The sequence below is a fragment of the Heteronotia binoei genome, chromosome 7 (genome assembly GCF_032191835.1).
Source record: "Heteronotia binoei isolate CCM8104 ecotype False Entrance Well chromosome 7, APGP_CSIRO_Hbin_v1, whole genome shotgun sequence".
Classification (NCBI taxonomy): domain Eukaryota; kingdom Metazoa; phylum Chordata; class Lepidosauria; order Squamata; family Gekkonidae; genus Heteronotia; species Heteronotia binoei.
In genome coordinates, this window is record NC_083229.1 from 85,627,568 (window position 1) to 85,643,360 (window position 15,793).

At 40.5% G+C, this 15,793-nt stretch overlaps 1 protein-coding gene across 1 annotated transcript in view; it reads right to left on the minus strand.

Annotated features, from left to right (window-relative positions):
* The window catches only part of LAMA1 (laminin subunit alpha 1), a 167,779-nt gene that overhangs the window by 135,289 nt on the left and 16,697 nt on the right, over nucleotides 1-15,793 (minus strand). The window contains exons 2-4 of the mRNA XM_060243976.1: nucleotides 4,352-4,522; nucleotides 3,761-3,873; nucleotides 431-673 (exon numbers count right to left, since the gene is read on the minus strand). Of these exons, the coding sequence (XP_060099959.1) occupies nucleotides 431-673; nucleotides 3,761-3,873; nucleotides 4,352-4,522 (527 nt within the window). The remainder of the gene's footprint in view (nucleotides 1-430; nucleotides 674-3,760; nucleotides 3,874-4,351; nucleotides 4,523-15,793) is intronic.

A 15,793-nucleotide genomic window follows, 5' to 3' on the forward strand; every position in this document is an offset into this window, starting at 1 on the left:
AACATATTACACAGGATTCACTTGCTCCAATGTGCATAGGGAACTTGAAGCATGAAATAATTTAAATAATTAAAATATAATGTTGATAGTACTTCAGTCCCAAATGTTCTTTGAACTCTGATGTATTTCTGTCTAAGGAATTCATTATGGAGATTCTTTATAGCTACTTTTAAAGGTCAGATTTCTATTCAATGCAACATAAAGACAGACATTCACAGGCACAGATTTTAATGCACCATTTCCTTCTAACACTAGACTGTTTCTCTGATCCATACTATAGAACTACTATGAACAGAGCGGATTAAAAGAAAGAACAATCAACAGTTGACCTGCAAAATCAATGACTGTTTTAATTATGCTGTATTACTGAAACAATGCCAGCACAGAGAAATTCAGATGTTTGCAGTATTAGCTTCCAATTCCAACTTACCTCTCCGTGTTCAAGTGGAACTAGCCTGGAATAATAGGATGTGCAGATCACTTCGTCATCTCTTTTGTATGTAGGAGGTCCAAGTCTTGGTGTCACATTATATCTGGTTAGGCATTCTGTGTCACTAATTGCATAATATTGCCAAGGACTGAACTCAATGCCATCTACAGAACGCTCCAAAATCCAATTTCCAGGCCGGGGAGCATTAGCAGCTTTGATAATGACATATGCCACTTGAAAGACCTAAAATATAAGCAATAAAGCAAAACACTGAGCTAACCTCTGAAACATGTTTTAACTTTTGAATTTTCTAAGAAATCCCCAAATGCTTTTGGATAGACCTCCCACATGCAATTGGAGGTCCTGCATTGTTAAGAATCCCAAGCTGCACACAGAAAGCTTAGCCACTGCCTCTATTTTTTTTGGGGGGGGAGGGGGGGTTAAATGTCTTTTTTAATATTTCATATTTCTGCCAACTTTATCGTACAATATATCTATGAACTTTAGGAGTATGTTCTAATAACAGTCCTAACAAAAAAACAAAAATGTTGAGTGTTTGGGGATTTTATATCCTGTTTTTTGCGTAATCTCATCAAGTATCTTTTCCCAAAATTATTTAATTATTTGACATTGCCAAAACATATGTTAAACATCTACTTTCTTGACCCATATTAATCATTCCTTCTCAGAAACTGCATTATCTACTATATTTTTATATTTCTTAAAACTACTAAAATTTACTATAAGGAGTTACAGTAAACATAAATAAATAGTGTTGTAAGCTATTTTTTTGTATTTTTGTTGTGTGTGCATATGTGCCCAAACCTGGAAGTCAAGACAACCTCTGGTGACTGACCCCTGCTGAGGGCATGGAGGAGCCTAAAGAAATCCTGTCCCTGCCTCTGGCTTGGGTATTCCAAGGTTTCCCAGCCAAGTACTTGCCAGGATCAACTCTGCTTAGCTCCAAGATCTGATGGGATCAGGCTTGCCTAGGCTATTCAGATCAGGGTATAACAAAACTTTGCCATCCTTAGTATACATTAATCTTCCAGATGTTGTATGTTTAGTGTATAATTGATGTACAGCTTTTTTAAATTAAGAAAATTACATATTTGGAGATACTGAAACCATGTGGCTTCTGCAATCTCTGTACCCAATAATCTTCATTAGAGATAATACCCACTTGTCCTATTAGTTATAATTTTAAACAACTATTATATATAAAATATAAAATTGCAATAAATCAGTGGGTTCAGGACTCTTCACATACAGTTTAAAACAGATAACACAGAAAACAGCCTCCTTATTATACTACAGTTTAACTGGTATAATAGTACTGTTAGACCTAATAACACTAGTCACACTAGCTACCTGCCCATCATCCAATTTAATATAAAATTTTCCTTCACATTTATCTGAAGAAGAAAGCCCTGACTCACAAAAGCTTCTACCAAGAAATGATGTTAGTTTTTTAACTGCCACTGGACTTTTGTTCTGCTACGGCAGATTAACAGGGGCTCCATGTGGGGCCTGAGGGTTACCCAGGATTACAACTGATCTCCAGATGACAGAGATCCATTCCACTGGAGAAAAATAGCTGCTTTAGAGAATGAACTCTAGCATTATACCCCACTGAGGTGCATCCTCTTCTCAAAACCTGCCTTCCCCAATTGCCACATCCAAATCTCCAGGAATTTCATAACCCAGAGTTGGAAGCCCAATCTATCCCTTTGCAACCTAGCAGTAAAAGTCTCATCAAGCCATGCCCGGAACACTGTCTTTCTTATGGCAAATAATATAATTGAAACAAGCATGGGGTAGTGGCCAACCACTATGATCTGAGAGACCCTGGTTTGAATTTTCACTTTGCCACTGAAGCTTGCTGGGCCAGTCATTCTCTCTCAGACTAGTCAACCTCATAGGACTGTGGTTGTAAGAAGAAAAGGGAAAACGGGAGAACAATGGTGTAAGCCACTTTGTGACCTCATTGGGGAGAAAAGCATAAATATCTAAATAAATAACCTAGATATGGTATACCCTATTTACATTTCAATAGTAAGGCGGGGTAACTGGTCTACCACAATTCCATCTCCCCTACCAGATACTGACTGATGCTGGGTTTTAAAGATAGACTAGTGTTCCACTGGTGTACCATTTATTCTGGTCCTCAACAATCTCTCCATTTGATAACACAGATGATCTGGGAATCATGTGGAAGATCTCAAAGTTTATGCCCCCCAAAACTTTAACATTCATACAAAGGGCTCATTATCTAGCACACTCAGGATTTCTTGCAATACCATTTTAATTTCTATGGGTGTTTTCGCACTTACGTTTTACTGGCGCGAAGACCCTCCTCACGCCGGCGGATCTGCAGTGATTTCGCACTAGAAGCGCCGGCGCAGCCCAAAGAGCCGGCTACTTCCGTCGCTAAGCCAGCGCAAACGTTTTCCTGCTTCTTGGCGGTTTCCGTTTGCGCTGGCTTAGCGACGGAAGTAGCCGGCGCAATGGGCTGCGCCGGCGCTTCTAGTGCGAAATCACTGCAGATCCGCCGGCGTGAGGAGGGTCTTCGCGCCAGTAAAACGTAAGTGCGAAAACACCCTATATGCTTCTAATCCCATTGATTTCCATGAACACAGAAATGTAGCAACTCTCCTTATGATGGCACTGTTGGTTACTATGCCAAACATTGTTCTCTCTCAAACTTTATCTGGCCCAACATATTCAGTAGAATATATTCTTGATTTGGTATTTTATTCCAGAGAGTAAATTGAGAGAGTGGAGAAACTTGTTTTGTTATGGTCAGATCATTACCTTTATCCTCTGAAGAAGTGGGGACTAACAGTCCACATCCTGTTATCTGGAAAAGCTCTGCTTCATGCTTTACCACTACAAGACGTTTAGGGGGTGATAACTCAAGACAGGGCTTTTCTCAGTAGTGGCATCAACAATACAAAACACTAATCCCCCATAATGTAAGCTTTGCACTTCCATTTTAGCCTTTAGAAGACAATCTTGTTTTCATAGACTTGTGTTCCAAGTGGAATGTTGACTTATGTTCAAATATAAACATTGATTCTTTGCCAAGACTGATGAGCTCGGTTCCTTTCTTGTTTATATAAACCAAATGTTGACTAACATATCTGGCATTTGTTCTTTTCTCTTTTACTTATTTAATTGCAAAGCTTGATGCATTAATTTGTTTAAAATTACTATTAGAAGCTACGGGGGGAGGAGGAGGTCATGTGACCAAAAAGTGAGTTAAAATATTTCAAAATTAAAATAAATATCTTAAAGCGACATACTTTTTATTCATTTGCTAGTACTTACCTGTCTCAGATCCAAAGTAATGGTCACCCAATGGTATTCTCTTCCATTTTGAATACTGGGACTTTGCCACCAGTTATTGGTGCCATCTATAGCATTTGAGATAGGATGTTGCTCTGTTGGAAAAATATACACACACAAAACCAAATAATCCCAGTTGTTTCCTTAACTTTTTATGTTCAAGCTGTGTGCCATACAGCTTTCTTACAATGCACAAATATGAAAAAAAAATATCCCACAAAAAATTCACTCAGAGACAGTAAAAGTAGCAGACCTATCATAGGTGCAATCAAACAAAATTATCCATAATTAAATCACATTGAGATCATTAGGACTGAAGAAAATTATTTTGTTAGACCCCAGCGATCACAATGAGATCTTGGTGTAATTTCACTTTTGGTGTAATTTCCCTCCCTTTAACTTTGCAGGTAGCCCTTACAGTTGTATTATGATGTGTATGTAGAAAAACCATTTTCAAGCTCCATATCATGAAGCAGCCTAAAAACATATTGCACACTTAATGTGAAGCACCCTTGAAATTTGAGAAAAATAGGGTATAACTATTTTAATAACATGAAATAAAATAAAACTTGCCTTTGGGATTTGCACTGTTATGGTCACAGATCCGACACTGTGCATTGCGTAGAGGTCGACCTGGAACATGTTCCACAAGTTTACAAAACATTTCAGGGCCCTTTTCACCACAGGTAGCATTGGTGCTGATATGAGCATTACTAGCAAGATTCAGAATAGCAGGAAATAGACCTGAAAATATAAAAATAATCATACAATAATTATAATCTTAGTTATGCATGTCATCCTATGCAATTTGATAGTTTTTAAAAACCATGCTAACTTCTTCCAAGTTTCTTAGAAAATATGGAATTGTAGTCTAATTTCTTTGCACCTTAAGTTTTGCATTTTGCCTGCAGAGGGCTGTTGATGCAACAGAGAATTCCACAAGTAACTTCAATCTAAAGCAAGTGGTGCGAAATAATGACATTCATGATGTGTAGTTCACAATAACCTGGTATCCAGTGTGCTTCTTGTTCACTGTATTTTCTCTAGCCCCTTTCTTCTGTGGTCCATAGAAAGAGAAGGGATTAACATACTGCTTAATTTACTACCAGATTAGTCTATTTCTATATGTTACTTATACAACTGATATCAGTCACAAGTAACAATTTAGTCAAACACAAGCAGGCTCAAATGGATGAACTGTTTTTCTCCAAGAGAACTGATACCAAATAATACCTGAAGTTTTGAAAGAGGGGTTTAATTTCCCATAGAAAGTTTCTCCCTAAGTTTAAATACTATACTTTTCCTTTTTCTTTTGGCTTTCAAATAAGATACCCTTGCTAAAGTTTTTCTGTGATCTGCATCCAGTATGGAGAAAACATTTCCCAATTAAGCTAGTTAGATCACTAACTAAATGTAAATACTTTAAGAATGCAAACTGTTCACTATTTGAACGGAGATCTCAGACAAATTGAGTTGCTTTATAACTCTACCCCGGCAGTTTCCTTTCTATTCACCTTGCTTTAAATCTTTTGGTGGTGGTGTAAAAAAACACTAAGCAGATAAAATCCTAATTATGACTCAGAGAAAACAAAAAGGAACTAAGTGTTAATTAAACAAGCTGTAAAGGTGTGATCTTTGCCTATTCTGTTACATAGCAACCTAAAATTTGCCTTTGGTCAGCCAGCTGTGCATCCAAAACAAAAGGTAAGCTCCCACAGTAAAGATAATACATGAGACTAGGAGGTAACAGGAAGTTCAAAACCATTTGACCTTGAATAAAAGTGACACTAGGAATAACAGCCAACCCTACACTGAGAATGGATCTGTGAATAAAACTGCATTATATTTGTACTAGGAATAAGGCCCATTGTGAAGAAAAATACAACAGGCTCTAGAAAGAGGCTATGGGCAAGTGCCCTCCAGCCCTTCTGTCTTCCCACCAATCCACCCAAGTAAAGGCATTCACTCCCCCCCTTGGTGTCTTCCCACCCACCCCCCAACCACCTCTTCCTCTCAACTACCCCCACAACCTTGACACTCCACTACTCCCCCCACCTGTGACATTCACTCACCCCCACACTTTGCTGTCTTCCCACTCCCCACTTGGCCTTCATTCATCCCCTCCCCTTGCTGTCTTCCCACCCTGAACTCTTGGCATTCACTCACCCTCCCCCACCATTGCTGTCTTCCCACCCACCCCGCAACTGAAACAGATGATAGCTCCCCACTCCCACATGTGTGTATGTGTCCCTGTGCCTGTGGTGGCTCAAAACCCTGAAACAAGCTCATAATGGAGATAAGGAAGAATAATTGGGGGGGGGTGCAGGGGGACATGATGATGGTCACACAGAAACTGTGGGGACAAAAGCAGCTTACATCATTCACCTCTCTCCCTTTTGATCTGTACAACAACCCTGTGAGGTAGGTTAGACTGAAAGTCTGTGAGTGGTCCAAAATCACCCAATCAGCTTCCAAAGCAAGAAACCTGGGTCTGCCAGACCCTGCTCTGAAGCACTAACTGCTACATCACATTGGCTGTCATGGGGTCAGGGGGCCACCTCAGCAGGTTATAATGAAACAGACTCCATCATTTTCTCCAGGGTAGCTGATCTCTGCCATCTAGAAAGCAGTTGTAATTCTGAGTGAACCCCAGCCTTCATCTGGAGATTGAGTACAATCTGAGAGAGACTTGACTTGTGGATCAAAAACTGGCTAATTAATAGGAAGCCGAGAGTGAGTATAAATGGGCAGTCTTTGCAGTGGAGGACGGTAAGCAGTGGGGTGCCACAGGGCCAAGTACTGAGTCCCATGCTCTTTAACTTGTTCATTAATGACCTGGAGTTGGGAGTAAGCAGTGAAGTGGCCAAGTTTGCAGATGACACTAAATTGTTCAGGGTGGTGAGAACCAGAGAGGATTGTGAGGAATTCCAAAGGGATCTGTTGAGGCTGGATGAGTGGGCGTCAACGTGGCAGATGAGGTTCAATGTGGCCAAGTGCAAAGTAATGCACATTAGGGCCAAGAATTCCAGCTACAAATACAAGTTGATGGGGTGTGAACTGGCAGAGACTGACCAAGAGAGAGATCTTGGGGTCGTGGTAGATAACTCACTGACAATGTCAAGACAGTGTGCGAGTGCAATAAAAAAGGCCAACACCATGCTGGGAATTATTAGGAAGGGAATTGAAAACAAATCAGCCAGTATCATAATGCCCCTGTATAAATCGATGGTGCGGTCTCATTTGGAATACTGTGTGCAATTCTGGTCACCGCACCTCAAAAAGGATATTATAGCATTGGAGAAAGTCCAGAAAAGGGCAACTAGAATGATTAAAGGGTTGGAACAACTGCTGCTTGCACAGGGAACTACCTTTACACTGTGAAAGCAATGTCACCCCAGGGTCGGAAACACTGCTTGCACAGGGAACTACTTTTACCTTTATTTGGGGTATAATACAATCCAACTATCAAAAAATCTGTGGCATTTAGTATCACTTTTAGTAGGTATAGCTAGAATGATATTGTTCCAAATTGGAAACAGCACACAATGCCAAATACAGATGTCTAGATCTGTAAACTGACACATCATATTAGTGAATAAGATTTCTGTGATGAAACAAGAATTTTCAAAGAAACTTATTTATTCACCAATGGACTCCTTTTGTTGAATACAGAAATAAAACAGAGTCCACCATTTTCTCCAGGTTAGCTGATCTCTGCCATCTAGAAAGCAGTTGTAATTCTGAGTGATCCCCAGCCCTCATCTGGAGATTGGCAGAGTATTAAAATACTTAGTTAGACTAAAAAAAAAAGCGTAATCGTGTCTGTAACTCTTGCTTATTTTATATTGGAGTTATATTGTAATTTCATTTTCTTTTTTGCCATCAAGTTACAGCTGACTTATGCCTCATATGGTTTAAAAGGAGAGATATGATTTATGTCCTCATATGTTTTTAAAAGAGAGCCAGTTTGGTGTAGTGGTTAAGTGCGTGAACTCTTATCTGGGAGAACCGGGTTTGATTCCCCACTCCTCCACTTGCACCTGCTGGAATGGCCTTGGGTCAGCCATAGCTCTGACAGAGGTTGTCTTTGAAAGGGCAGCTGCTGTGAGAGTTCTGCTACGGCAGGGTGTCTGTTGTGGGGGAGGAAGATAAAGGAGATTGTGAGCCGCTCTGAGACTCTGAGATTTGGAATGGAGGGCAGGATATAAATCCAATATCATCATCATCATATTCAGAGATGGTTTGTTATTGCCTGCCTCCATACAGTGATGCTGATATAACTTGGGGGCTTCCATCCAAATAGTGACCAGCACCAACCCTGCTTCCCTTCCCAGATCAGAGACAATCAGGCTATCCAGGGCTGTTCAGGGCAGGACAATATCATTATTACAGACAGAAATATTTTGTTGCAATAGCTATGTATTTAATTAATAAAAGGTAACATATATTATGACAGAATACAGATAGAGACAATGACAATATACAGAGCAAAGAAATCAGTCAAGTATAAGAAATAATATTATAGCAAACTTTGTAACTTCAAGTTATTTGTGTATTGGATTTCTGGCACAATAGTACGGCATTTTATAACAGTCTTCATAAGCACCCAGGCAAGTATGGTATATGGGAGAAGGATGTCACAAAGAGTGTTCAATGCTACTTTTTGCTTTATTTTTAATCAGAACATTTATCATGAAGAACCAACCTACCAAAGAAGTGGGAAGCTTCATGAACTACGAGGACAAGGAAAGATTAAAAATCAAGTTGCTTTGTACTAAGCACTGGAGAAAACCCAACAAATGAACTGTGCCCTCCCACTGCAGACTCCTAATTTGGGGCCACAAAACACGAAATTTCCATGTTAAGGGATTTTATAATACTGAACTATACTGCTCCATGTTTAAAAATCTTAAAATATAAATGCTAATTTGGGAGTCATTTCAAGTCCTAGATTTTTTAAAAAAACTGTTCATGCATTTGTGTGTGTCATGTGTGAAGGCTTCCAACTTGATATATGACAGCCTGTGATCTATATCCTAACAATCAGAATATTAAACACAGCTTTCTTCAGGACACTTTTTGTGCCAGGAAAAAAGGGACAATGTATGTAATGTTCTTTGCATTACCTCCCACTATGCTTTTATCAGTTCCTTCTGTGAGAGTTCTTTTTGTGCATTTCATTTAGTGTTCAGTTTGATTCTTAAGCCAGGCCACCCACCAACACAAGGAATAGTAAGACAGCCAAAGATATCGAAATTTCATTGACTGTATCTGCAGTTACAAATGCCAGTGACTACTGAAAACTGGGAATATGCATTGAAATGTTCCTTTTAACAACATTCCATGGAACCTGAACAATTGCAGACTATATAGAAGTTTCTTTTCATTTAGATTCACTGCAGTCAGCTGGCAAAATAGCCCATGCCTTAGTTTTATTATTTGGATTAATCTTTTACCCACTGAGTTCACCACTGATGCATGGAAGTACACTAAAATATACTTAGGATCATACCAGACCCTTCAGGAAGCAGTGGACTCCCCCCTCCAGCAATTTAGAACTTTTAACAGAGGATGAAGATCATTACAAATCAGGCTTTTTAAAAATACAACTGTTTTGTCTTATTCTGAACAGTTTTTGTTAAAATAATTCAAGCAGTAGATTCTATTCAGATTAACTCCTACATGTTACACATACATATGGGAAGACTACGATCACACCTCCCCTTCCTGTGCATGTATTTATCCTGTGCATGGGTCCACTAGTCATCCTTATGTGGACATAGTAAACAAATTACATAAAGTCCAATGAGCCTAAATTCATGCAATGCAATTACTAACATACCTAAATTCTGTAAAGTGGTTGCATGGTTTAGGATTAAGCATAGGGACCCTGTAACACAGAAGCAAATTTTCTTCTAGCTGATACATGGGAGGGCTTTTTCTTCTGTGATTCTATTTAGAACATAAGAACATAAGAGAAGCCATGTTGGATCAGGCCAACGGCCCATCAAATCCAACACTCTGTGTCACACAGTGGCAAAAAAATTTATATACACACATACACTGTGGCTAATAGCCACTGATGGACCTGTGCTCCATATTTTTATCTAAACCCTTCTTGAAGGTGGCTATTCTTGTGGCCGCCACCACCTCCTGTGGCAGTGAATTCCACATGTTAATCACCCTTTGGGTGAAGAAGTACTTCCTTTTATCCGTTTTAACCTGTCTGCTCAGCAATTTCATCGAATGCCCACGAGTTCTTGTATTGTGAGAAAGGGAGAAAAGTACTTCTTTCTCTACTTTCTCCATCCCATGCATTATCTTGTAAACCACTATCATGTCACCCCGCAGTCGACGTTTCTCCAAGCTAATTTCTTCTGTGTAATTCTGTATAACCATACTGTATAACTGTACTAGTCCAGTCCCATTTCTTTCATTGTTGCCCATTTAATGTCCTGCCCAGGCAGCTCTTTTCCCTTGGCTATGAAAATATGTTCCCACATTTCAGGCAGTTCCCCTTAGGCCACTCATCCCTTTCCCCATTTAACTCATGCATACCAGTCTGTGGCCATCAGGTTTCTACTCCTTTTCCCCTTGTCCTCAGCGGTGCAACCTCTGCCAATTGAGGAAAAAAGCATTAACATCTGTCTCACTAATTTGTACACATGAATTGGCCCCAGTTCTGAAATAGCATTATTCATTCTGATATACAGTAAGCATTTTGAAGAATTCACACTGACAGTATGAATTTCATTGTTCTTCAGAAAGAACATGCAATTAAATTGGAAAGTAAACCTCACTTATTCACACACAATTAAATTGGAAAGTAAATGACAGAACAAAAAAGATATTAAGCAATGATGAAGATGTCTAATTTTGCTAGGAATCAGAGGCTGACAAAGAGCTTTCTAGAATGGACATCAGTTTCACACCCAGTCTTCTCTCGCAATTTTAATGATCTATTCAAAAGAGCAAAAGCATTCCTTTTAGTGGTTACAGAAGTAAAGGTAATTGGCCAATGAATGGGGGCCAATCAAATTGAAAGAAAATGCTCATTATCTAGAGTAATAATAGACTTTTATACAGTCACTTTTCAAACTACAAAAGCTCTTGAAGAGTTCTAATCTAATTTTTTCTCAATTAGCATTCTAAAAATGTACAGCAGTCAGCAATTTATAATAAGCAGACTATTTGAAAGTCATCATCAGTGAGTGGCAGATGTCCCCAAGGGGGGGGGGGAGGAGAATACAGTACACAGACAGCTGTCAAGACTTACTTCCGAGCACTGCAGCAACAAAAACAAACCAAGAAATAACATGACAAAGCACTTACTTCACAAAGATTTTTTTTTCATAATACAGGCTATTTAGTTGTTTGACCACATTCACATTTAAAACACTCATTCAGCCGCGTTGCTTTACCAAGCTGAAATAATGGGGTGGATCCTCCCCCTATCCTACCACTCCATCAAGTAAAGTTTATTTAATTACTTATACACTTTCCTTATGGCTCATATTTTACACCTCCTTCCAATCTAAGGATTCCTCTGAATTAAGTGGCTCTTCCATTGGAGGAAGTTTCCTTAGACTGGAAAATGGCTACTTAAGGATGGCTGGATCCACCCAATAGCTTCTGCAGACAACTGTGTCCATAGTCAGAAGGACTTGTGCCCACAGAGCTAAATGTTCTTGTTTTTGCACTTCTCTTGCAGCCTTGGGGGGGATAGCAAGATTATGCCCCCAGAAGCACTGTTCTGCACCCAAGGCCTTAAATCCTTGCCTTAAATCCCAAACTTAATTTCTAAAACGTGGGATTCAACCATATGTGCAAGTCACATATATAGAGCTGGCTGTAATCACTCAGTGATTATCACAAGGGTGTCAAATGTCCGGCCCATGGGTCAGAACCTGCCTATCCAGAGCTTTAATCAGACCCATGGCAATTTTCTCCCCCCTCCCTCACTGTTTGATGCTCCAAGGCTGCTGAAGTTCCCAGCTCCTTCTGCGTTGTCTTGCAGTAGGAAGCAAAGCTGCAAGGAAAACATAGAAAGGATTTTCCATAAAGGACTCTGTGCCCAGATAGATAGGGCCCAGAGACCTTAATGGAAAATCCATTCCATGTTTTCCTTGTAACTTTTTCTGTGCTGCAATGCATTTCAATGAAGTGGAGATAAGTTTCACTTTCAGTGTTCCTATAGCCAGCTGAAGCATGCTTCCTGGAATTGTGTCCTTGCAAATAAAGGGTTGATGCTTTGAACCAACTTGTATCTGCTGAATGGACCTGACCTAGTGAGTACTCTAACCTGGGAATGCACAGCCAAAGCGGGATATTAGACTGGAGAGATGTTGCCAATCTGGGTAGATCGGGGCAGGGGGTAGGGAGAGAAGCTGCAATGCCATTTCATTGTTTTCCCAAGCTCAGAGCATTTTATATTTTTAGTTTCTGGTGTGATCCTTGTGTTTTTTTTCTTGATGTTTTATTTAAAAAATTGCATTGCAAATCCCACTATTCCTCCACCTTTCCATCTTTAACAAAACATTGCAAGAGTTTTAAGCACATTTATATTTTAAGTTTAAAAATAATATATTTAATTATGTTTGTCTATGTCCTTTATAAAACTTATATCTCCGCTGCCTCACATTACATTTTATGACACACATGGCCTGGCCCCACAAAATCCCATTTGTGTCAGATCTGGCCCTCCTAACAAATGAGTTCAATATCCCTGGATTATCAGGAGACACAATGAATGCTTAAAGCTCTAGTTGGAAATTGTACTACTGGACTGTATTTACAGAATTTATGTACAACTGTTTTACTCTTCTTCTGGTACAATGTAACCCACTCTAAGCCTGCTTGAGGGGGAGGGCAGGACCCTGCTTAGCTTCTGAGATCTGACAAGATCAGACTAGGCTGCGCTATCCAGGTCAGGGATTAAAGCTGTACCCATGTGTGGGGGCTAGAAGAGGCTCCAGTTACAAGGCAAAAGTCAGAAGGTGCTTCAGGACAGAGTGAGGTGCGTCACAAAAAGACAGTAGCAGCCTATGCAAACTCAGTTGGAGTGGAACAAGGAAAGGAAAAGTTAAGAGAGCAATAAAGATCTGAAAAGAGAGAGGGGGTTGCTGGACTTGATCAGCATGAGCAGAGCCCTAGGGAGAAAAGGGACAAGGTCTGAAGAGACTGGGGGAGGGGGGGTCAGGAATGCAAAGCTGAGGAGGTACAAACAAGGAAGAAAGAGAAACCTGAAGGAGGAGTTGGGGCCTGGAGCAAGATAAGGCTACCAAACATGAACAGGCCTGGTGGAACTGCCCAATGCAGAAGCACTGCTCAGCCCCTGGAGCTCAGAAGGGCACAGGCAGGTGAAAGGAACTGTGCTTGTGAGGAAGCCTGTGTGGACAAATAAGAGGCAAATAAGGAAGAACATTGCATCTGGTAATTCTCTGCTGACTATGGAAGTATTACAATGCCCCATTACCCCTTGGGAAGGCCATACCAATTGTGAACTGGTAATGAAGAAGAAACAATTGGCATTGAAAGAATATTGCAGGCCCATTCACCCAATTCAGACAGATTCTCTTAAAACTTTGGTTTTACTATCCTGAACAATTTAGTACCATCTACAAACACTTCAGTGTTCACCAGTTCCAGATCATTTATGAAATGTAATTGTTCCCTTTAAAGGCCTATACAGTTTGGATCTCGCATACCTTAAAGACCACCTGCTTCCATATGAACATACACACCAGTCTGGTCTTCTTCTGAGGCCATACTTTGGGAACCTTTATCTTTTAAGGTTTGACAGGTTGCAACCCAAGACAGGGCCTGCTCAGTCATTGCACAAAATTTATGGAATCCCCTTCCCAGGACTACTGATCTGTCATCTATCATTGCCTTCTGCCAGTGGATGAAGACTTTGATCTTTCATCTGGTGTTCACTCAATGACCCTTCCATCTTACCACTGTGTTTTAATTGCTATTTTTGTGTCCTTGTGGACTTTAGTGTTGGTTTTAACTGATTTCAGAATTTGTTTTTATAATGCTTTGTTTTTATTTGTTAGTCATCCCAGTAGCCATAATGGCAAAGAAAATTGGGATATAAATTTTGTAAATAAATGAACAAAATAAATAAGACAGATAATTGGGGTATCCCATAGCATTCCTCCATTATTACAGCTGTCCAATTATTCTTCCTAAATCCTTCCTTTATTGGTTTCTAATCCATGATAACAGGTGTGGCCAATGGCTGGGGCTGATGGGAGTTGTAGGCAAAAAACATCTGGAGAGCTACCGTTGGCCACCCCTGCATGAGAAAATGCATATTCTTATTCTATGGCTGTTACATTTACTCAGGAGTCTTTCATAAGTGACTTTTCTGCTATTACATCCCATATTACTATGGTAACATTTGAACATTTGGCAGTATGTGTGTCTTAATGTCATGTTGGCCTCTTCCTTTTAGCTCTGTAGAACTTTCAAACCATCTTAATAGCAGAGGATAATGCCATGGTGAAGCAACTACTTAATCTATGCAATAACCAAAGAAGGAATGTTTAGGAAATTAATTTAAGAGCTCTGACTAACAAATTAACACCATTTAAGAGCCTGGAGTTAGAAGAAGCACAGGTATGGATGGGATATAAATATAAGTATATAAATCTCCTCATCACTGAATTTAACAGGAATATCTGTATGTTTAATAAACCCATTACTTCATTTAATTGCATCTCTGGACTGAAGCAAATTGTGCTTGAGAAAACCACAAAATGTCTTTGATTTTCAGCTTCAAAAAGAAGTGGAGATAAATATGTTTCAAAAGGAGGAGGACGTGGCTTTGATTTTAATAACAATATCTGGTACCATACAGTTCAAATGCTAAAGCACAGTTATGTGACCACTCTTACCTACTGCTTTCCCTGAGGTTTCACAAGCACAAAAACTGCACACAAAGTTTCTGTCCCCTTAGCAATAGATTCACATTCCAAAGTGCTGAGTCAGAATCAACTGCCTTCCAGAAGTCTCTATTCCTTTGTAGCTGCATCCCTCACAATACCTTCCTAGTCTGATCAACTGAGCTTCGGGTTAATCTCTCTCCAGACTCCAGAATGTCTTTGACATGCCAGGTCTGTATCATGCCTGATGATGCGATGACAAATCCCTTCCCTGTTATTTGCATTATAGATTCCTCAATTTCTTCACATCTTTGCTATCCTTTAAGTGACTTGATCGAACTCTCTTCCTTCTTATCTTGCCTACTTCCTGTATTTTCTGGAAATAATGCTCTTATATTATGTCTCTACACACTACTTTGGCTACAGAGTCAGTTCCTTCAAAATGCTACACTATCAGAGTACCAGGAGGTGAAGAATTGAATCTCCTAAAGCAGGGGTCCCCAGCCCTCAGACCATGAACCGGTACTGGTCAGCGGCCTGTTAGCAACCAGGTCGCAGCCAGGCTGCCTGCCCCCCGCAACACTGCACAGCCTCACTGCCCTGCCCCCCCTCGCGAACCCTCCTCCACCCTCCATTTTTATTATTTTAAGGCCAGGGAAGGGGCAGTGAAGTGCTGCCTTCCCCAGCTCATTAAAGGCCAACACACACACACAAATCACCTGATTTGTGGGGAAAACCTCTGTAGCAGCAGCGAGCAACCTACTGAAGAAGTGCTGATGCCCTTGCCTCCTCTCCACTTCCTTCCTAGGGGTGGGAAGGAAATGGAGAGAAGACAAGGGTGGCAGCGCTTCTTCAGTGGGTCACCCGCTGCTGCTGTGGATGTTTTCCCTGCCGATCGGCGGAGGGGGTGTCGACCTTTAAAGAGCTGGGGAAGGTGGCGCTTCATCACCCCTTCCCTGGCCTTAAAATCGTAAAAACGGAGAGTGGAGAAGACGCCACAGGGGGTGGGCAGGGCAGCAAGGCTACGCGGCTGCAGGGGGATGGGATGGCAAAACTGTGTGGCCATGAGGGTATGGGGGAACAGGGCTACATAGCTGCGGGGGGCAGGGCCAAATTTGGTGCCCCC